This window comes from Hemitrygon akajei, chromosome 8 (genome assembly GCF_048418815.1).
Source record: "Hemitrygon akajei chromosome 8, sHemAka1.3, whole genome shotgun sequence".
NCBI classification, from domain to species: domain Eukaryota; kingdom Metazoa; phylum Chordata; class Chondrichthyes; order Myliobatiformes; family Dasyatidae; genus Hemitrygon; species Hemitrygon akajei.
In genome coordinates this window covers 175122261-175146349 of record NC_133131.1, presented here as the reverse complement: position 1 = coordinate 175146349, position 24089 = coordinate 175122261, and the positions used below count along the sequence as shown (strand labels likewise).

At 44.7% G+C, this 24089-nt stretch overlaps 1 protein-coding gene across 12 annotated transcripts in view; it reads right to left on the bottom strand.

The window, feature by feature from the left end:
- The window catches only part of hsf1 (heat shock transcription factor 1), a 177765-nt gene that overhangs the window by 54624 nt on the left and 99052 nt on the right, over nucleotides 1-24089 (bottom strand). For 7 of the 12 annotated variants that reach the window (XR_012100083.1, XR_012100082.1, XM_073055148.1 and 4 more), the window contains exons 7-9: nucleotides 21920-22016; nucleotides 20862-20995; nucleotides 6803-7003 (exon numbers count right to left, since the gene is read on the bottom strand). Coding sequence is in view for 10 of the 12 variants with exons in the window: in XM_073055148.1 (XP_072911249.1) it covers nucleotides 6803-7003; nucleotides 20862-20995; nucleotides 21920-22016 (432 nt within the window). In the remaining 2 variants the exon portion in view is untranslated. The remainder of the gene's footprint in view (nucleotides 1-6802; nucleotides 7004-20861; nucleotides 20996-21919; nucleotides 22017-24089) is intronic. The other 5 variants (XM_073055157.1, XM_073055158.1, XM_073055159.1 and 2 more) reach the window with 3 other exon arrangements.

Genomic DNA, 24089 nt, shown 5'->3' with positions numbered 1-24089 from the left:
GGGCCAAATGGCCTAATTCTGCTCCCATGTCTTATGCTCTTCTATACTTGGCTATTCAAGTACTAAATGCCTCCTAATTGTGGTGAGAGTATCTGCCTTTACCACTACTTTAGGCAGTGCACCAAAAAATGTGTAGAAAACACTGATCTCTTCTTATGCCCTCTTTTTAAGACACCTACAACATGGGTGTAAGATTTTTAATATCTATTCAACTCAAAACTTTATATACCCCCATAAGGTCACCCCTCAGGTTCCTCTTCTCCAGGGAAACTAAACAAAGCCAATTCAGTCTCTCTTTATAAAGTGATTCTCTCTTCCAGGGAAGATACTAGTGAATCTCCTCAGCAGCTTTTCCAGCACCACACACAAAATGCTGGAGCAACTAGGAAGGCTAGGCAGCCTGCTGAGCTCCCCCAGCATTTTGTGTGTACTGCTAAGATTTCCAGCATCTACAGATTTTCTCTTGTTTGTGATTGGATCTTCTCCAGCACAATCACATTCTTCATACAGCATGCAATGAGAAACACACATGCTGTTCCAGTTCTGGCGTAACCAAAGTTATAACATGATAGCCAGCTCTATATTCTATGCCCTGGCCAATAGAGGTCATACGTTTTGGGTGAAAGGTGAAATATTTAAGGGGAAACTTCACTCAGAGGGTGGTGAGAGCATGAAATGGACTGCTAGCGGAAGTGGTGGATGCGGGTTCAATTACAACATGTAAGAGAAGTTTAGATAGGCACACAGATGGGAGGGGTATGGAGGGCTATGGTCCAGGTGCTGATTGATTGGAGTAGGCAGACTAACAGTTTGGCATGGACTAGATAGGCTGAAGAGCCTTCTTGTGTGCTGTAGTGCACTATGACTCTAAGCATACTATACGCCTTCTTCACTACTTCATCCAGCTGTGGCTTGATGATCTGTCCAAATGGACAGAAAATATAATAATCCCAAAATGTGGGGCAATGTATTTGGGGAGCACCACTTAAGCGAAGGGTTATAGATATGTTACAGCGACATGAGATTCTGAGGTCAGTGGAGGAACAGGAGGTGAATATCTTGGAATTGTATCTCCAAATCCTTAAAGGGCAGGAGGGCAAGATGTGGGTAAAAAGCCAGTAAAGTGAGACACCAAATAAAAGATGAGGAGAACAGCAAGCAACACAACACTTGTTAGGGAAGAGCTAAACTGTACAGATTTAACAACAATGTCAAACGGGCTCCTGTTAAGATGATGACACGCTTGGCTGCAGCGTCCTCTATGGGTCTGACAAATGCTGCAAATGTTTGTCTTAAATTTTTTAGTGATCACAGTTGGACACTGGAAATCAGGTTAATTGATGAGTCAGACAGTGTGGGAGCTGCTTGGCCTCAGTTGGTGCACAGACCAGGACCTCATGCCTCTTTGTTACTTATTACAGCCACCCATGGAAAGAAGAGATGCTGGAGGGGGAGTGGGAGAGAACAGAGGAATGATGGGCATACCAAGCCCTGCAGGCAGGCTCCCACTGGAAGACAATTGAACTTGAACTTGATTATACATGAGATTTACAACAATGTTACTGGGACTGGAGAATTTTAACTTGAAGGAAGAAGAGAAGGTGGAGGTTGTTTTAATGGTAACAGAGGAAGATAACCAAGGTGTATAATATTGAGAGGACCAGAAAAGAAAGTAGCTCCCTAAGTCGTGGGTCAAAAATCAAAGGGGACAGTACTTGGTAGGAGTAGGGGAAATGAAGAAAGGTTTTAAAACTCACTGTTTAAAATGCCGATGGAGTAAGAAATGGTCACATTTAAAAACAAATGTGTCTGCCATTGCCAATTAACTAGATTCTGAAAACTTGCACTCATTTCACAACCATAATTTATTTACTAGTTGTGCACAAGAACAGCCTGGCCTGTTACCCAATTTCCCTTGGGATCAATAAAGTATGTCTGTCTGTCTGTTCTGAAGATTTAACAGAGAAATTCCATTTTTATACAGAACTGACTAGCAGTAACTGATGTTATCCTTTTGTAAGCTATACATTCAAATTCCTTACTTGCAAGATCAATCGCCATTCACAATACAGGTGTTAAGTCAATAGACACTACAAGCAGACAACTGATGATAACTTAAAGTAGTGGTCACTAACCTTTTTAAGCCCAAGATCCCCTACCTCAGCCTTGGTGAAAGGCAAGATCTACTTACTAAATCATTTAGAGAAACAACAGCTCAGATTGTACTTCCAACTTGAGGCCTTTTATCTGGGCTAATTGTATTTGAATTACATCAAATGCTTTTGTCAAACTTTCAAATTAATTCAACCAAGAAAACACTGTATCTAGCATATCAAACAGGCCATAGCTGTCTTTCTTTAAGAATATTACAATACTTGATACGTTTAATTCTAAGTTTCATTATTTAATTTTATTTCAACACAAAAAATAAATTAATAAAAATTGACTGTTGCACTCAGTGTGATGACTAGGGCTGAATACTTTCTGCTAGTTCCCTGAAATTTGGCTCATAACTACAGACAACCAGTCTGAGACAGCCTGTGAGGTGTCTGTCAGTAAGATAGCTCCTGTACTTAGATTTAATAATTTTTATCTGTGAAAATGCAATTTCACACAGATAAGTTGACCCGAAGTAGGCACTGACTTTTAGTGCACCCGTGGTGAGATGAGGAGACTTCTCCCTGCTGACAAGCCCCCAAAAGTCACCGTCCCTTGATCTTGCTTTAAGCTTGTTGTCATTTTGCAAATCAATTACCGGTATTTCCATTTCAATATCACTTGGCACACCAAATACTTGCCGGAATTTGGCTGCTATCTGTTCTATATCGATCGACAGAAATGGGTTTGAAATAAATGCAGCAATATCTTTCATGAGGTTTGACTCCCCAAAACGCCGATCGAACTCTATTGTCTAGCTTGTCTAGGTAAGCACAGTACTGCTTAGGGCAAAAAGCATTTTTCTTGATGGCCTGTAACATTTTCTCCAAGTTGGGAAAATGTGTCAGGCTCCTGTTCTTTAAATTTGAAATCCAAACACCGAGCTTGGCCTGAAATGCATTTACTGCTCTTATCATGTGGGGCAGGTGTTGGGTCTTTTCCCATAAGCTCGTTGTTAAGTGCATTTAATTTAGCCGTTAGGTCTGTCAGAAACCCTAAATCCAGTAACTACGCATCATCTGACAGTTCCTTGTGTTCCTCGTTTCTTGTCGACAGAGAAGTCTTTATATCTCAGGCAGCAAGTCAGCAAATCGTTGCAGCACTTTGCCACGACTCAAACACCGAACATCAGCATGAAGAATTAAGTCTCTGTAAGTGGTATCGAGCTCATCCAATCACACCTCGAATAAGCGTTGCTGAAGCGCTTTTGCTCGAATCAAGTTTATCAGTTTGACCACCAGTGTCATTACATGAGAAAAGTCCATGACCCAGCCAAGGCCTGCTGATGAATCACACAGTGATAATCCAGGAAGTCGGGAAAATTAGGGTCATTATGGCACAGTACTATAAAACCAACGCGCACATCGCCCATTGCTGGGGCCCCATCAATAGTAATTGCCACCAGTTTATGAATGGGGATGTCATTTTCACGGATATGTTTTTAAACTCATTGTAAATATCCTCATCTCTCGTTCTCTCCTTTAAGTGCAAAAGAGTGACGAAGTCCTCCTTTGTTGTAAAGTCCTGGAAAGCCATTCTGACAAATACAACAAGCTGAGCTGTTTGCATTACATCCAGGGATTCATCGAACTGTAGTGAAAAATATTCACAGAGTGACAAGTCCTTTAACACTTGTCGATCTGCGTCCTCTGACAGTGACTCTGCCCTCCTTGTCACTGTTGCAGGGCCAAGCAGTATGTATTGTGCAGGATGTTCTGTGAAAAACAACTGCTGGGCCTTCAACCCCGATTTCAGCTCCTCAGCTTTCCTGGCACGGATTGCGCTCTTTGGGGGGTAGGTGTCTAAATTTCTGGTGGTTGGTATTGTGGTGCTGCTCCACATTCCCTCTCTTCGTCAGTGCTTGTGATTGGTGGCACAACATACGTACACACTTGTCTTTCACCAAGGTAAACAGAAATTCCTCTTCCCATTCTGGATGGAATTTGTACATTTTCGCCTTCTTTCGTGGAGCCTCCGCCATGCTAGCTAGCTACCTTGCAGGATATCACCAGTGAGTGCCGTGTATTGATGTTTGCGACAGTCTGTACTCTTATCTAATCTGATCGGTCACTTTGATGCAGCACAAGCTACGCTGAAAAAATACAGCAGTCACATGATGTCAGCACACATGTGACGCACGACGCTGGGCAGTGGAACAAGAGAAACACAATAACCAGGGAAAGCAACTAAGTGTGGGTTAAAAATGACTCACATATGCGCTCTAGGGGTTAAATTTGCTTTTGCATCAAAAGGTTTATCAGGCATAATTTACTTGTAGTAACTTCTACTTTGAAAAAGGACCACTCGACAACTTCATGCCCAAAGGAACAACTTTATCTGGGACAGCAAAACCAATATTTAACATAGAGGTTTTCACTGAACCGTGGTGCATGGCGGAGGGGCTATACACACATGCGCACCGGGCTGAAAGAACGGAAGTAAAACCCCACAACCCCGGAAACTACCTCTCTTTACCAAACAGCTTTCCGTAGCGGGAGTATTGCTATATTACCATTATTCAAATTAGTGTTACTTATTTTTATAATGCTCACATTACAACAGTATTTGTGTATTTATTTTTCTTTTTTTTGGGATCTACTGGGAAAGTCTCAAAGATCGACCAGTACTTTAAAGTTACAAACAAGAGGTGCTGGAAATCCACGCACACACCACAATATGCTGGGTGAACTCAACAAGCCAGGCAGAATATATAGAAAAAAGTACAGTCGACATTTCAGGCCGAGACTCTTTGGCAAACTGGAAAAAAAAATTCGAGGCATAGATTTAAAAGGTGAGGAAGGGCAGAATGAAACACAAGGTGACAGGTGAAACTGGGAGGAATACTTTGAAGTTAGTAATTACCTCTGAGTTGGGGTGTGTTCCTTGAATCTTTCTGGTACATTCTTATCTAGTCTCCATATACCATTTGTGGAAAGAAAAGCTATGCACTTGGAAGACTTTTCTTTTTTGGGTTGACTGCACCCTACTTAACCCTCACCTTGCTGCAACTTCCACACCTCCAAGTGTACCTGAAGAACCCTCAGCTGTCGATTTTGATATCAAGTGACAGGAAGTGAGTTGGGTACATCTATCTGGTATCAATGCAATGGGCCTAATGGGCCTCTGTTGCAAAGCGAAGTTCATTGGTGTATTTCAATTACACAGCCGGTGTGAAGTGCTTGTGAGGAACCTCAGCGGAGTATGCCTTGGATCATATCTTTTAACCAGCACCACACATTCCAAGGTCTCTCCACACCCATAACACCATAAGACATAGGAGCAGAATTAGGCCATTCGGCCCATTGAGTCTGCTCCGTCATTTCATCATGGCTGATATATTTTCCCTCTCAAACCCATTCTTCTGTCTTCCCCCTGTAATCTTTAACACCCTTGTTAATCAAGAGCCTATCAACCACAGTACAACGTTTTATAGTACCGGTGTCCTGGGCTCACTTCTCGCCACTGCCTGTAAAGAGTTTGTATGTTCTCCCTGTGACCCTGTGGATTTCCTCTGGGCACTCTAGTTTCCTCCCACAATCCAAAGACTTAACAGTTAGTAGGTTAATTGATCATTGTAAATTGTCCAGCGATTAGGCTAGAGTTAAATCGAGGGACTGATGGGTGCTGTGGCTTGAAGGGCCTATTCCGCATTGTATCTCAATAAATAAATCCAGGGTTAGATGAAGGCTCGCTTTCCTGTCTTTCCCAATTCCTGTGCTCTCAATGCCAGTAACTGCTAGGGTATAGTTCTGCTCCCTTGATGGCCAAGCCTATTCCACACTTGTTAGTCATGTACGCCTCACGTGTTTGTCATTCTCTAATGGATTGATCCAAGTTCAGCCTGGTCCAAAGACCATTAATGTACATTTCCAGTAAGACTGCAGGAAAATTAAAGCTTGTTTATTTTTCACCCCATCTTCAAACACACAACAGAGTTAAATATAAACTTAGTGGCCACTTTATTAGGTACAGGAGGTACCTAATGAGATGACCAGTGAGTGTATGTCCATGGTCTTTTGCTGCTGTAGATCATCCACTTCAAGGTTCGATGTGTTGTGCATTCAGAGATGCTCTTCTGCACACTACTGTTGTAACATGTGGTTATTTGAGTTACAGTCACCTTCCTGTCAGATTCAACCAGTCTGGTCATTCTGCTCTGACCTCGCTCATTAACAAGCCATTTTCACCCACTAAACTGCCAATGTGCTTTGTTTCTTGCACCATTCTTGTAAACAGACTGCTGTGTGTGAAAATCCCAGGAGATCAGCAGTTTCTGAGATATTCAAACCACTCCTTCAGGCACCAATGATCATTCCATTGTCAAAGTCACTTAGATCACATTTCTTCCCCTTTCCAATGTTTGGTTTGAACAACAACTGAACCTCTTGACCATGTCTGCATGCCTTTATACACCGAATTGCTGCCACGAGTGGCTGATTAGATATTTGCATAAACAAGGTGCACAGATGTACCTAATAAACTGACCACTGAATGTATAGATGTGTTCCTACAGTATGCAGATCATTCAGTAAGCCTCACTTGTAAATGGCAGCTAAACACCATATACAGCCACTCAAGGAGAGGAATATTGAAGTTACTGAATTGTGAAGGCAAGGGAATTTTACTTAATATAGTTTGTCCTTACTTGTCAAGACAGGCCACACTGAGACATTGGTCCTCAGGCTGTGGTTGTGTTGTGCCGGCATCGTTATCCTCAAGGATGGAATCGATGAAGGTTGATGGTGAGAGTGGCTCTTCAGTGCTGGTGCCTACAGTGACAACCTCAATATCCGGATGAGCTGTTGGACTTGGGGGCTCTTCTTTAATATGGAGCAGAGGACTACTTCTGGAAGAGACGAGTTCAAATTTATTCTCATTTCAACTGTTTACTGCCAGATCAGCATTCCTGTGGACCACAATACACAACACAAAGTAGTACCACCACAAATAAATTAACAAATAATAAGCTACATTTATGTCACAAGTTAAAATGTAAACACTGTAACAATACTGGCACTTCATGCATGTTGAAACCTGCATGGTGGCAGGGAGTTCAGCAGTGTTGCTCCCTCAGGAAAAGGCTTTTTTCCCCATCAGTTCTTGCCCTAATACTATGGTACCTCCTGTCTGATAGTAAGGGGTCAAAGAGATTGTTGGACAAATGGTATGGTGCATTGACAATGCTAAGAGCCCTGAGAATGCAGTACTCCTGGTAAGTATATCGGATGGGTTGAAGAAAGCTGCAGTAATCCTCTGAGCAGTCCTCACTATCTTTTGTAAGGACATGCCTTGGCATTCCCATACCAGATGGTCAGGACACTCCCGATGGTGCTCCTGTAAAAATTGGTTAGAAAGGGGCAGGGGAAGGGGTGAATCTCAAACTCCTCAAGAAGTGCTTTCTTGACTAAAGAGGTGATGTTGAGGGACCAGGTGAGATCCTCTGTTATTTGTACTCACAGAAACTGGTGCTCCAAAGTCTCTCCACCAAGGACCCGTGTCTGTGCAGTGAGGAGTGTTCAGTCTGCACCTTCCTGAAGTCCACAATCATCTCTTTAGTCTTGTTTGCATTGAGTCTCAAATTGTTGGGCTCACATCATTCTATAAGTGCTCTATTTCCTCTCTGTATGCCGGCTCACTGTGTTTGTTGATGAGGCTGTTACAAGAATTACCCCTTGTAATAATAAGTGAGGCACAGTGAGCTCTGTACTTACTGACAAGTACCTTTACTTCTAAAATAACCAGTACATTAATTTATACACTAAATACCTTGTGTGCACACCAACTAAGTTTTCCTGATCTCCCATGAACAGTCAGAGAACAGAAAAGACATTACCAGTAAAAAAAAAGAGTTTCTGTTGCTGGCTGCATGTTCCTCGTAGTCCTGTTTTGAATCTCCATGTGTCTGGGGCACCTCACATTCGCAATAGTTGGTCTCCTGCAGAGTTACCGCCATTAGGTATTTGGAGCTCCTGATTCTTATAGTGTTCCTCATCAGTTGATCTGGTGGATCTCTATCCCATTGGCTCAAGGTCACCTTCTTACTAGTTCTAGTCCAGGATGACAACCCCCCCCCCCCCCCAACCTTGTGCATTTGTGTCTTACAACTCTGACTGGTGCAAATCAGTTAAACTCAGCAACCCAGACAGAATTACAGATTGCTTTTTCAGTAGGTCTGGCACTTCACATAATAATTATCTACTCATCTGAGAATGGTCTCAAGTTTAGCAGGTCATTACCTGAAGGTCCATGTGTCCACATTCAATTGCTCTGATTAGATTATCAATTCTAATCAACAAAAATCTGTTCTGAGTCCACAAAATGGGGGGGAAAACAAAGACAATTGGTTTGTCAACTTCCCCTGTCCTTGATTCATTCGAATCCACTATTTTGTAATTCATCAACTTCCCCTGCCCGTGATTCACCCGGATCCACTGATTTGCAGACTGTAGTTCCTTCTGGCCAACAAGGCTGACCACTTTTGTGTGACTTGATGATTTGGTTGGAACTGGATCTAGCAGTATAGTCAAGTGTCAGCAGCATGAACAGGAGATTAAGAAAACTATGTTTAATACACAGACAAGAGAAGATTGGCAAAAGAGGAGAGGAGAGAAGGATACCTTCCATGTACTGAAGGCAAATTACAATTGCAGATTTGACCACTTTTTTATTTTTTGGCACATTTGGCTCTATATGTGCCAGGACAGGTCAAGGAGATTGCATTAAAAAATGATCTTCAGTTTTATAAACTTCCAGTAAGATGGCAGCACGTTTGATTGCATCAGCTTTTACGGGGTCAACTATAGGTGCTGTTGTCCTTTTGAACATTTTTAAAAAAACAATTGCAAGATCCTGTTGGACATCAATAACGTCAAGTACGCTATCAGCAAGTTGATCATTGGCAAAGAAACTGAAGAAGTTGAGCTTGGTGCAGATCGTGTCATTGCACAAAGGCATTGTGCACTCTAACCATAAGCGATCATCTTAGTTACTTATCTTGTGATTGTAAGACCCTGTTGGACATCATTAATATAGAATGCTGCAAGTCCGATTTACTGATTTGTTAGCGAATGGCAGAGGTGGAGAGTGTGGAGCTGCGTGGCTTCGGTCATTATCAAGGACCAGGCCTTCAGCTGCGGTGTTGGCTGTGTACAGCCGCCGAGACAGCAGTGTCTGAGTTGCTGCGTTCCACTGGAGGCAGTGTGGCATGGCATCCAAGCTGGAGTCAATGCTGCCGCCACCCCCCCACAGCCCTCCAAAGCTATCAGTAGAAGACGAGTCATGTTGTGTTCAACTGCACATTTTTGTAACATTCATGGCCTTAGAATCTTGTACTACAATACTAAATAATACATTTAGTGTGACTCTGTAGCGATGTGCTACACACAGCGCTAAAATAACGACACGCAATCGGTAAGTCGTTTCGAGACTAGTTTATTCAAACTTCGCGGCGTTGGCATTTAATCCTTAGTGCCCGCCCTCTCCGGGCAGAAATTATGCCAGAGGTGCATTACCAAAGTCTCCCCCCATGCGCTGGCTATTTGTGAGCCGGTTCGTCTGCGCAGAAAGTGGGTCGCCACATAACCCTCCCCCCAGAACTGGCGATACACCCCCCCCAATGTCCACAGTCTGGATCAGCCTCTGTTTGGGAGGTCTGCCTCTGCGCCGCGGTGCCTGAACCTTGACCGGCTGCGCCGTCCACATGGGCTGGTTTGAGTCGGTCCACCATGAAACCTCCTCTCTCCCCCCAATGTCCAAATCGTACGTGAACCTGTTGTTGTTGATCACCTTGAACGGCCCCTCGTATGGCCGCTATAGCGGTGCCCAGTGTCTGCCCCTTCGTACAAACACAAACTCACAGTTCTGCAGGTCTTTGGGTACATGGGTCGGGGTCCGTCTGTGCTGTGAAGTTGGTACGGGGGCCAGGTTGCCGAGCCTTTCGTGTAGCCTGTACAGGACTGCTGCGGGTTCTTCCTCTTGCCCCCTTGGGGCTGGTATCAACTCTCCCGGGACGGCCAAGGGCGCACCGTACACCAACTCAGCCGACGAGGCGTGCAGATCCTCCTTGGGTGCTGTACGAATTCCAAGCAGGACCCAGGGAAGCTCGTCCACCCAGTTAGGTCCTCTCAGGCGGGCCATGAGAGCCGACTTCAAGTGATGGTGGAAGCGTTCTACCAGTTCATTCCACTGTGGGTGGTAGGCAGTTGTGTGGTGCAGCTGTGCTCCCAACAGGCTGGCCACAGCCGACCACAGGCTAGAGGTGAACTGGGAGCCTCTGTCAGAGGTAATGTGGGCCGGTAACCGGAAGCGTGCTACCCAGGTTGCGATCAGTGCTCGGGTGCAGGAATCGGCAGATGTGTCGGTGAGCTGGACCACCTCTGGCCACCTCGTGAACTGGTCTACCATAGTTAGGAGGTACCGCGCTCCTCGGGACACTGGTAGGGGGCCTACGATATCCACATGAATGTGGTCGAACCTCTGGTGGGTGGGTTCGAACTGCTGCGGCAGGGCTTTACTGTGCACCTTGGCTGTTTGGCACTGCGCGCACGTTCTGGCCCATTCACTGACCTGCTTGCGAAGTCCGTGCCACGTGAACTTGCTGGAGACTAGCCGGACGGTTGTCCTGATAGATGGGTGCGCCAAACCGTGTATGGAGTCGAAAACTCGCCGCCTCCAGGCTGCCGGGACGATGGGGCGAGGTTGGCCGGTAGCCACGTTGCACAGGAGGGTCCTCTCACCTGGGCCTACGAGAAAGTCCTGCAGCTGCAAACCCGAGACTGCGGTCCTGTAGCTGGGCATCTTGTCGTCTGCCTGCTGCGCCTCCGCCAGTGCTGCATAGTCCACCCCCAGGGACAGGGCCTGGACAGCTGGTCTGGAGAGTGCATCCGCCAGGACGTTGTCCTTTCCCGAGACGTGCTGGATGTCCATCGTGTACTCGGAGATGTAGGACAGATGTCGCTGCTGGCAAGCTGACCAAGGATCGGACACCTTCGTGAACGTGAAGGTCAACGGTTTGTGGTCCGTGAACGTGGTGAACGGCCTGCCTTCTAAGAAGTACCTGAAATGCCGGATTGCCAGATACAGTGCCAACAGCTCCAGGTCGAAAGCACTGTACTTGAGTTTGGGTGGTTGTAGGTGCTTGCTGAAGAACGCCAGGGGTTGCCAGCGCCCCACCGACTGCTGTGTTGGATGCGTCCACCGTGAGGGTGGTCGGAACGTCCATTCTGGGGTGCACCAGCATCGCGGCATCTGCCAAGGCTTCCTTGGCTTTAACGAAAGCAGCCGCAGCCTCCTCATCCCAAGTAATGTCCTTGCCTTTACCCGACATCAGGGTGTACAAAGGGCGCATGATATGGGCTGCTGAGGGGAGGAAACGGTGGTATAAGTTCACCATACCAACGAACTCCTGCAGGCCTTTGACCGTGTTGGGCCGGGCAAAGTGGCAGATCGCGTCTACCTTGGCGGGCAGAGGTGTTGCCCCGTCTTTGGTAATCCTGTGGCCCTGAAAGTCGATGGTATCGAGACCGAACTGGCATTGGGCTGGGTTGATCTTGAAGCCGAAATCACTCAGGCGGGAGTAGAGCTGGCGGAGGTGGGACAGATGCTCCTGACGACAACTGCTGGCTATAAGGATGTTGTCCAAATAGATGAACGCAAAGTCCAGGTCGCGTCCCACCGCGTCCATTAGCAGCTGTAACGTCTGTGCGGCATTCTTCAGGCCGAACGGCATTCGGAGGAACTCGAACAGGCCGAACGGGGTGATGAGTGCTGTTTTGGGGATGTCTTCAGGGTGCACCGGGATTTGATGGTACCCCCAGTCGAGGTCTACTTTGGAAAAGATTCTTGCCCCGTGCAGGTTTGCTGCAAAGTCCTGTAATGTGCGACACGGGGTAGTGGTCTGGAGAGGTAGCCTCGTTCAGTCTGCGGTAGTCGTCGCATGGTCTCCAACCCCCGGCTGCTTTGGGCACCATGTGCAGGGGGGAGGCCCATGGGCTGTCGGACCTCCGTACGATCCCCAATTCCTCCATCCTCTTGAACTCCTCCTTCGCCAGGCGGAGCTTTTCTGGGGGGAGCCTTCGTGCGCGGGTGTGGAGGGGTGGTCCCTGGGTTGGAATGTGGTGCTGTACCCCATGTCTAGGCATGGCTGCCGTGAACTGCAGTGCCAGAATCGATGGAAAGTCCACCAGGATTCTGGTGAATTCGTTGTCCGACAGCGTGATGGAGTCCAGGTGTGGGGCTGGCAACTTGGCTTCACCCAGGGAGAACGTCTGGAAAGTCTCGGCATGTACCAGTCTTTTCCCTTGCAAGTCGACCAGCAGGCTGTGAGCTCGCAAGAAGTCCGCCCCCAGGAGTGGTTGGGCCACGGCTGCCAGTGTGAAGTCCCACGTGAACCGGCTGGCGCCGAACTGCAGCTGCACTGTGCAGGTGCCTTAGGTCTGTATCGTGCTGCCGTTTGCGGCCCTCAGGGTGGGCCCTGGCTTCCTGTTGCGGGTGTCGTACCCTGTCAGGGGAAAGACGCTGATCTCCGCTCCGGTGTCGACCAAGAAGCGGCGTCCTGACTGTTTGTCCCAGACGTACAAGAGGCTGTCCTGGTGGCCAGCCGCCATAGTCATTAGTGGCAGCTGGCCCTGGCAGGGCGGGCGACAACGGTGGGCTTTTGTGCCCCACCGCTGGTGGTAGAAACACCACTGTTCGCTGGCCTCCTCACTCCTGCCTCTGTGTTGTGTGCACCCCCCTGCCGGGCCTGGTCTGGTCCACTGTTGGCGCGTGGCCTGGTAATCTGACCGACGGACGCCACGTTGTCCCTCTTGGCTTTCCACAGCATGTTTGCCCGGGCCGCCACCTTCCGGGGGTCGCTGAAATCTGCGTCGGCCAGCAGCAGATGTATGTCCTCGGGCAGTCGCTCTAGGAACGCTTGCTCGAACATGAGGTAGGGCTTGTGTCCGTCAGCCAGGGACAGCATCTCGTTCATCAATGCTGATGGCAGTCTGTCTCCCAAACTGTCCAGGTGAAGCAGGTGGGCACCCCGCTCACGCCGTGAGAGGCCAGAGGTCTCAATGAGCAGCGCTTTGAATGCTTCATATTTGCCTTCTTCCGGGGGCGACTGTATGAAATCCGCAACCTGTGTGGCCGTCTCCTGGTCAAGGGCGCTCACCACGTGGTAGTAACGCGTGGAATCAGAGGATATCTGCCGAATCTGGAACTGGGCTTCTGCTTGGCTAAACCACACGCGTGGTCGCAGCGTCCAGAAAGTCGGCAGTTTTAGCGAAACTGCGTGAACAGAAGAAGAGTCGGTCATCTTTGGTCCAAATCCCGTTTGGACCGTCGGGGTCACCAATGTAGTGATGTGCTACACACAGCGCTAAAATAACGACATACAGTTGGTAAGTCGTTTCGAGACTAGTTCATTCAAACTTTGCGGCGCTGGCATTTAATCCCTAGCGCCCGCCCTCTCTGGGTGGAAATGACATCAGAGGTGCATTACCAAAGTCTCTCCCCCCCCCCGCGCGCTGGCTATTTGTGAGCCGGTTCGCCTGCACAGAAAGTGGGTCGCCACAACTCTATATTTTACTGATATCTTACGTGCTTGCTAACTTATACGTGCTCTATGTGCTTTGTGCAGTGTATGACCGTTGGAACCATGTTACTGTGGTTTGTTTTTTGGCCCTGGAGGGTTTGTTGCATTTTGTGTGGGGACGGGTGAGGTTATGATCTTATTGCTTTTTTTTTGTGTGTGGATGATGTGTTCGCCGTTTGTCTTTGAACTCACTTCTATGGTTTTCTTTGTTTCGTGGCTAACTGGAGAAGAGGAATCTCAGAATTGTATATGGCATACATTGATAATAAATCAACTTTTGAACGCTGTTTTGTTCGGTTGTATTCATGGGTATTCGTGTATGGTTGAATGACAATTAAACTTGAACCATGAACTATAAACAAAGGAACAGGGGCAGAGGGCAAGTACATGTTGGATTTGTTATTTTCTTTGCAAATTAACAATTAATTATCTGCTTGTGTTTTAAGTAATTCTTTTGCACGTAACAGTTCAATATGCTTCCTTGTAGTCACAATACAACATGTATTTGTAGTTGTTCAATGTGTCCCCTAGGGCTTATACTGGCATGATTCAGGAAGCCTCTCTTGGTGCTGCATTTATTTGATAGGGGCTTTTTAATTGGTTGACTTATCTACAAATTTGAATGGATTTCTTTCTTATCTATAGGTATAAAAATAGTTGCCTGCAAGGCAGCATTATCTTAATTCTTTTTTCAGTCCTTTCACTCAATAGACCTCCATCATTGTCCATTTCAATTTTCCTTTGTTCCATCAATGCTTAATAAAATAGTCGTGAAGCAACAAGTTCTGTGTTTCCTTGTTGGCTTTTGAAAGAACCTTGGATTAACATATCAGAATCTAACGTACATTACAAATAGAAGTTTTCTTTCTTCTCAGAGCAGAATTAGTTAAGGGGGTCAATCAAAGCTTTACTTTTATGAATAGAAAAGATCATAGATTAAGGATTTTGAATAAGTATAAAGGAAGCAACGATATAAAGGTTTTATAAGGCACTGGGTCGGACATCATTTGGAGTATTGTGAGCAATTTTGTGCCCCTTATCTAAGAAAGGAAGTGCTGGTGTTGGGCCCAGAGGAGGTTCACAAGAATGATCCCAGGATTGAAAAGATTAATGTACGAGGAGAGGTTGATGGCTCTGGACCTGTAATGCAACTTGCCAAAGACGGCTGTAGAGGGAAAATCATTGAGTATATATAAAGCAGAGGTTGATAGGTTCTTGATTAGTAAGGGCATCAAAGGTTAAAGGAAAGAAAGGAGGAAATGGGGTTAAGGGGGATAGCATATCATAGTAATTGAATAGTGGAGAAGACTCAAAGCCTAATTCTGCTCCTTTGACAAATGGTCATGGGAAGCTAAAGACCACAAGGTATATAGGAGCAGAACTAGGCCATTCAGCCCAGTGAGTCTGCTCTGCCATTCAATCATGGGCTGATCTAATTCTTCCAGTCATTTCCACTCCACTGCTTTCATCATATACCCTTTGACGCTCTGGCTAATCAAGAACCTATCTATCTCTGCCCTAAATGCACCCAACGTCTTGGCCTCCAAAGCTGCTCTTGGTAACAAATTCCACAGATTTATCACCGTCCGACTAAAGTAATTTCTCCACATCTCTGTTCTAAATGGATGTCCTTCAATCCTGCAGTCGTGCCCTCTTGTCCCAGAATCCCCTACCAAGGGGAATAACTTTGTCATATCTAATCTGTTTAGGCCTTTTAACATTCGGAATGTTACTATGAGATCCCCCCTCATTCTCCTGAACTCCAGGGAATACAGCCCAAGAGCTCCCAGATGTTCCTCACACGGTAACCCTTTCATTCCTGGAATCATTCTCATGAATCTTCTCTGAACCCTCTCCAATGTCAGTATATCCTTTCCAAAATAAGGAGCCCAAAACGGCACACAACACTCCAAGTGTGGTCTCACAAGTGCCTTATAGAGCCGCAACACCACATCCCTGATTTTATATTTTATACCTCTAGAAATGAATGCCAACATTGCATTCACCTTCTTCACAACTGACTCAACCTGCAGGTTAACCTTTAGGATACCTTGCACAAGGACTCCCAAATCTCCTTGCATCTCTGAATTTTGAATTCTCTCTCCATCTAAATAATAGTCTGTCTGTTTATTTTCTCTACCAAAGTGCATGACCATACACTTTCCAACATTGTATTTCACTTGCCACTTCTTTGCCCATTCCCTCAAATATCTCAGTCTCTCTGCAGGCTCTCTGTTTCCTCAACACTACCCGCTCCTCCATCTCTGTTTTCTACCGATTACCCAATGCTCCAACCATGCTAGTAACTCCCCTGTAATTCCATGGGCTCTTGCTAAGCAGCCTAACGCGCAGCACCTTATCAAAGGTCTTCTGAAAATCCAAGTACACCACATCTACTGCATTTCCTTTGTCTACCCTGCTAGTAATTTCCTCAAAAAATTGCAGTAGGTTAGTCAGGCAGGGTTTTCCTTTCAGGAAACCACACTGGCTTTGACCCATCTTAACACTGGCCTCCAGGTACTGCATAATCTCACCCCTAACAATCAATTCCTACAACCTGCCAACCACTGATGTCAGGTTAACAGGTCTATAGATTCCTTTCTGCTGCCTCCCACCCTTCTTAAATAGCAGATTAACATTTGCAATTTTGCAGTCATCCGGTACAATGTCAAAATCTATCGATTCTTGAAAGATAATTGTCAATGCCTCTGCAATCTCTCCAGCTACTTCCTTCAGAACCCAAGGGTGCATTCCATCAGGTCCAGGAGATTTATCCACCCTCAGACCATTAAACTTTCTCAGCACATTCTCAGCTGTAATTTTCACTGCACATCCTTCACTTCCCTGACACTCTTGAATGTCCGGTATACTGCAGGTGTCTTCCACTGTGAAGACTGATGCAAAATATGTGTAACACTTACCCAACAGGCTGGATTATGTCTAGGGAAAAAGGAGATCCAGCCACACACCAACCCACCTCCCGTACACGCAGGTGCTGTGAGAATCGAGTTTATGCCTCGCGCCGCTCACCGTATCAACTTCACACCAAATACCGATATGACATACACTTTATAGAATTTACTAACATTAACTAAAGAAGTATTAGGCAATACAATATATATATATACAAGGAAAGAAAAAAACAAAAGGTGCCAACTTATCAAAGTTCAGTCAGTGTAGTGCACATCGTAGGAGCTCAATCAATGAATCATCCGACAGCCACGTCGTCACCCTTGAGACCACCCGGTGGTCCTACGAGCCGTCCAGTGCCCGTCCACCTTCCTCGTCCGTCTCTCCTGCCGACTCCCTTCACCCCCAAGCCCGCGCAACCCCTCCCCCAATTTCCCAGCCTCACAAAACACAATAACATTCCCCATTGATTAACAAATGAATACAATTACCATATCAGCCATTCTAAAGCGAAACAACGGCGAGAGAAACATTTAACAGACAAAGAAACATTCCTACTCGTAACAAACCAAAGAAGCCCTTTTTAGTAACATACACCGGACATTGTACATATACGTTCAGTTCCTCTGCCATCTCTGCATCTCTCATTACAATATCTCCAGCGTCATTTTCTATAGGTCCTAGATCTACCCCCAACTCTCTTTTATCTTTTATATACTTAAAAAAGCTTTTAGTATCTTTTTGATATTAGTCGCCAGCTTCCTTTCATAATTCATATTTTCTGTCCTAATGACCTTCTTAGTTTCCTTCTGCAAGTTTTTAAAAGCTTCCCAATCCTCTACCTTCCCACTAGCTTTGGTTTCCTTGTATGCCCTCTCTTTTGCTTTTACTTTGGCTCTGACTTCATTTGTCAGCCATGGAAGTGTCCTTCTTCCATTTGAAAATTTCTTCTTATTTGGAATATAATCTGTTTTGCACTTCCCTTATTTTTCACAGAAACTCCAGCCATTGCTGCTCTGTCCTTCCTGCAAGTGTCCCTTTCCAGTCAACTTTGCCAGTTCTCCTCTCGTGCCATTGTAATTTCCTTTATTCCACTGAAATACTAACACATTGAAATTTAGTTTCTCCTTCTCAAATTTCAAAGTGTACTTGATCATATTGGAAGGGTCTTGGCCAGAAACATCGACTGTACTTCTTCCTATAGATGCTGCGTTCTACCAGCATTTTGTGTGTGTTGCTTGAATTTCCAGCATGTGCAGATTTTCTCGTGTTTGCGTTCGATCATATTGTGATCACTTTTCCCTAAGGGTTCCTTAACCTTAAGCTCTCTTATCACCTCCGGATCATTGCACAACACCCAATCCAGCACAGCTAATCCCCTAGTGGGCCCAACGACAAACTGTTCTAAAAAGCCATCCCTTAGACATTCTACAAATTCTCTTTCTTGAGATCCACTACGGAACAGGTCTTCCCAATCCACTTTCAGGTTAAAATCCCCAGTGATAGATAGATAGATAGATAGATACTTTATTCATCCCCATGGGGAAATTCAACATTTTTTCCAATGTCCCATACACTTATTGTAGCAAAACTAATTACATACAATACTTAACTCAGTAAAAATATGATATGCATCTAAAATCACCCTCTCAAAAAGCATTAATAATAGCTTTTAAAAAGTTCTTAAGTAGTTTACTTAAATACATTGAGTCCTAACCCCGGCACTTTAACATATCTTACTCCTGGCGGTTGAATTGTAAAGCCGAACGGCATTGGGGAGTATTGATCTCTTCATCCTGTCTGAGGAGCATTGCATCGATAGCAACCTGTTGCTGAAACTGCTTCTCTGTCTCTGGATGGTGCTATGTAGAGGATGTTCAGGGTTTTCCATAATTGACCGTAGCCTACTCAGCGCCCTTCGCTCTGCTACCGATGTTATACTCTCCAGTACTTTGCCCACGACAGAGCCCGCCTTCCTTACCAGCTTATTAAGACGTGAGGCGTCCCTCTTCTTAATGCTGCCTCCCCAACACGCCACCACAAAGAAGAGGGCGCTCTCCACAACTGACCTATAGAACATCTTCAGCATCTCACTACAAACATTGAATGACGCCAACCTTCTAAGGAAGTACAGTCGACTCTGTGCCTTCCTGCACAAGGCATCTGTGTTGGCAGTCCAGTCTAGCTTCTCGTCTAACTGTACTCCCAGATACTTGTAGGTCTTAATTGTCATGACATTGCCCTTCTGATACGCCTTTTCAATCTCCTGCTGTGATTTGTAATCCACATCCCGGCTGCTGCTTGGAGGCCTGTATACAACTGCCATTAGGGTCCTTTTACCTTTGCCATTTCTTAACTCAACACATAGAGACTCTACAAGTTCCGATCCTATATCATCCCTTTCTAATGAGTTAATATTATTTCTTATACACAGGGCCACACCATCCCCTCCGCCTACTATCCTATCTTTCCGATACATCGTATATCCTTGGACATTCAACTCCCAAAGGCAGCCATCCTTTAGCCAAGTTTCAGAGATGGCCAAAAATGTCATACTTGCCAATCTGTAGCTGAATTTCAAGATTGTCTATTTTATTCCTTATGTTGCGTGCGTTCAAATATAACACTTACCGTCCAGCATTTGTTGCACCACACCTCTATTGCCCCGTAACTCATCCCACTGGCTGTGATTATGCCTCATCTCCTGCCTGCCCTTTCTGTTGCAGGCTATCTATAATTTAATGCCCTTCCCCTTCCTCAGCCTTATCACTCTGGTTCCCACCCCCCCTGCCAAATTAGTTTTAACCCTAACAGCTCTATTAAACCTGCCTTCTAGGATATTGGACCCCTTTAGGTTCAGGTGTAACCCATCCTTTTTGTACAGGTTGTATCTCCCCCCACACCCCTCCAGAAGAGACTGCAATGATCCAGCAACCTGAAGCTCTGTCCCCTACACCAGTCTCTCAGCCAAGCATTAATATGCCTGATCATGCTCTTCTTGCGCTTGTTAGCACGTGGCACAGGCAGCAATCCTGAGATTACTACCCTGGTGGTCCTGCTTTTCCTACCCAACTCCCTGAATTCTCTCTTCAGGACCTCCTCCCTCTTTCTACCTATGTCTTTGGTACCAACATGTAAAGGAGACTGAGATTTTTCTAAAAATAAAAGCAACAAACACGGATTTTACTGCCTGAATTGGTTTTGAAAAGGAACTGGACCAGGAGAAGAAATTGTTTGGGAAGAAAGTTCTTTTAAAGAGTTGGCACAGCCACAGTATTCTGAGTTTGCTGTACTATCATGCTTAAGTAACAACATTTTTAAAATAAAGACAAAATTAACTTAAAAGATCATATAATCCACCACAAGAATAAAAGCACAATGTCTTAGAAGTTTGCATGATTTGGCATGCCACCAAAAATTTGCATAGTGGAGAGTACCCTGACAGATTGCATCACAGCCTGGAATGGAAACACCAATGCCCTAGAACGGAAAAGCCTACAGAAAGTGGTAGAGACAGTCCAGTCCAACACAGCCAAACCCTCCCCACCACTGAGTACATCTACTAGGAGCAGTGTCGCAGTAAAGCAGTATCCAACATCAAGGACCCCCATCATCCATGCTCTCTTCCCACTATTACCATCAGGCAGGAGGTACAGACCCACATCGCCATGTTCACGAACAGTTACTACACTACAACCATCAGGCTCCTCAACCAGTGAGATATAACTTCACTCACATCAACAATGAACTGATTCAACAACATACAGAATCACTTTCAAGGTCTCTTTCCAACTCACATTCTCAGTATTATTTATTTTTTCCCTTGCACAATGTCTTCTTTTGCTTGTTGGTTGTTTGTCAGTCTTTGTTGATGCATACTTTTCCCATAAATTCTATTGTATTTATTTGCCCGTAAATACCCACAAGAGCATGATCTCAAGGTAACATATATGTACTTTGATAATTAAATTACTTTGACTATAATTGTACAAATTGGCTATTTGTGAGAATTATGAACCATGCACTGAATATCTTTTATTATCTCTGATAACATGATAAATTGCATCCCAGATGGTAGTTCTCCCCAGAAAGGGAGTTGACATCATAATGAAAATCATTACTTTGACCATCAATTCAGCCAATATGTGATATAAAGCCAATGTACAAAAGGCATTGGAGAAAGATTCAGCCTAACATCTGGTGGTGTTGACATACTCACCTTTCCACATTAAGAGATGGGGAGGGTGCAGGGCTGCACTGTGCCAGGTCCGTAATGTCTGAAATAATTGGACCAGATGACAAAGTGCTGTCTGGTGCATAACAGTTGTTTCCTGGGAAGTTTGCACAAGTCTGCTGTAATCGAAAGCATAGACAAGGATAAAGAGGCTGTGGACACGGCCCCAGTCAGAATATAACATTTAAATCATAAGGCCATTAGATATAGGAGCAGAATTTGGCCATTCAGCCCATTCAGTTTGCTCTGCCATTTCAACATGGCTGATCTAATTTTCCTCTCAGCTCCAGTCTATCAAACTCTGCCTTAAATATAAATAGTTTGTGTGACTACCCTCCAATTTTGGGTATTTTCCTGATTTATGAACAAAATCGACTGTTAAAATTGAACCTGTTTGCAACACATTGAAAGACTGTGGTTACAATTACTGATACAAGCAGTAGATTTTCCTTAATTGTCAAGGGCTGATTTGAACCCCCGACAGCTGGTCAATATTCCAGGCTCACACTGCTGTACAGCCAGGGCTTTCCTCTTTGTAGCAACGGAGAATAAGAGAAGACTTGATAGACGAGTAGAAGATGATAAGAAGCATGGCTAATATAAGGGGGTATAACTTTAAGATTTTGAGAGGAAAGTACAGGGGGTGGGGGGAATCTCAGAGATAAATTTTTATTGTTTTTTTTAATAAAAACACAGTAAATGGAGAGTGCATGGAACATGCTGCCAGGGGTGGTGGTAGAAGTAGATACATTAGGGACATTTATAAGACTTTTATATAGTTATATGAATGATAGAAAAATGGAGGGCTATATGGAAGGGAAGGGTTAGATTGATCTTGGAGTAGGTTAAAGAGTCTGGCAAACATCACTGGCCAAAAGGCCTGTACTGTTCTAAGTTCTAATAATCACTAACATACTTAAGAGTCTGATTCTGTCACTAGTTTGTGGAGTTTCATCAACTGACTGTGGACAATTATACATGTACACTCGGCATGAAATCAATTAAGTATTGACGAAGATGCTCCACGTGATTCCAGCACTTACTGTCAGTACCGTTGATTCTTGCAAGGGTTCCAATGAGAACTGGCGACTGTACTTTGGCATGGAATGCGCTGAACTACTGTCATTTAGCATTAGAGGCCTGGAAGAAAGAGAAAAACATATACTTTGAATACTTGATATTCAAAGATTACATGGACACACAAACATACATTACCTTAGCAATCAACTCAAAACCAAATTAAAGATAAATATTAAAGATTAGCTTAGTCACACATACACCAAGACATCAATATAGTGAAATGCACTGTATGTGTCAACAACCAACATAGTTCAAGGTTGTGCTGGGGGCAGTCACCAAGTGTTGCCATGCTTCTGGCACCAGCACAACTTCTCCACAACCTCCTAACACAAACCCTGTATCTTTGAGGGAAGAAACTCTTATGGTCATAGGGAGAACATACAAACTCCTTCAAGACAATGGCAGGAATTGAACCAAAATCTTACAGCTGACATTGTAAAAAATTACGATGACCACTACACTACTGTGACACCACACATCAAATTCAAACATCTTGCGCTCGTTGACTTAATCGCAACAAAAGTTTTTAACTAAACTTTAAAATCTCTCTCTGTGTATCGACTTTGAATATGGAAGAGGAGATTTTTAAAAAAGATGAAATAGCATTGGGTTATAGTTAGAGTGAGGTTGACAATAATCCGCCCATAAACCTTTGCTGACAGTCAATTAGCAAATCTGTACCTCAATTTACCTGCTGGGGAAGTGTGGAAACAGGACAATAACATTGAATAGCATTTAGAAAGACACATGAAAAGGCAGGGAATGGAGGAATATAGACCACTTGCAGGCAGACTAGATCACTTTAAATTAGCATCATGGTCAGCACAGACATTATGGGACAAAGGTCTGTTCCCATGCCATACTGTTATATGTTCTGATTTCATTAACCCAGCTTTTCTCCAAAACCACAGGAGGTTTTGCAGATGCTGGAAATCCAGAGCAACATACACATGTTATGACATATACTGGTGATATTAAACCTGATTCTGAAATGTGGAAGAACTCAGCAGGCCATACAGCGTCTATAGAAATGAATAAACTGTCAGGATTGGAAAGGAAAGGGGAAAGACAGCAGAATAAGGTGGTGGTGGTGGTGGGGTGGGGGGTGTGGAAGGAATTCTAGCAGGAAGGTGATGTTAACGCAGAGGGCCAGATAAGATATACCTCAGGTTACTATGAGAAATGAGGGAAGAGACTGCCTTACTTTTGGCAACGACCTCTGCGTCCTCACCGGAGTGTTAGCAGATAATTGGAGAGTGGCAAATGTTATTCCTTTGTTCAGGAAAGGGAGTAGGGATAACAATGGGAACTATAGGCCAACGAGTCTTAATTAGTGGTGAGCACTTTAATGGAGAAGGATAGGATTTATGAGTATTTGGAGAAGCATAGTCTCATTATGGATAGTCAAATGGCTTTGTGAGGGACAATCATCCTTCACAAAACTGATTAAATTCTTTGAGGAGGTAACAAGGGCAAAATGATGAAAGTAGAGCAGTGCATATGGCGTATATGGACCAATGGTGTTCCAAAGGCATCTATTCTGGGTCCCCTGTTCTTTGTGAATTTTATAAATAACTTGGATTGGGAAGGGGAAGGTTGGGTCAGTAAACTTGCAGATGGCATGAAGGTTAGTGGAGTTTTGGATAGTTGGTGGGAGGGTTATTGTAGTTACAACAGGACATTGATTGCTTACACAGCTGGGCTGAGAAGAGTTAGGATGAGCTCAATACCTGAAAAGTGTGAAGTGATTCATTTTGAAAGGCCAGATTTGAAGGCAGAATACAGGATTAAAGGCAGGATTCTTGGCAGTTTGGAGGAACAGAGGGACCTTAAGAGTCCATATCTGTAGATCCTTCAAAGCTGCCGCACAAATTGATAGGGTTGTTACGAAGGAGTATGGTGTGTTGCCCTTCAATGAAATGGAGTTCAAGTGCTGTTGCAGCTCCATTAAACCCTAGTTAGAATTCACTTGGAATATTGTGTTCAGTTCTGGTTGCTTCATTATAGGGTGGATGTGGAAGTTTCAGAGTGTGCAGAGGAGATTTATCAGGATGCTGCCTGAATTAGAGATCAGGTCTTATGAGGATAGGTTGAGCAAGATAGGGTTTTTCTCTTTGGAGTGAAGGAAGATGA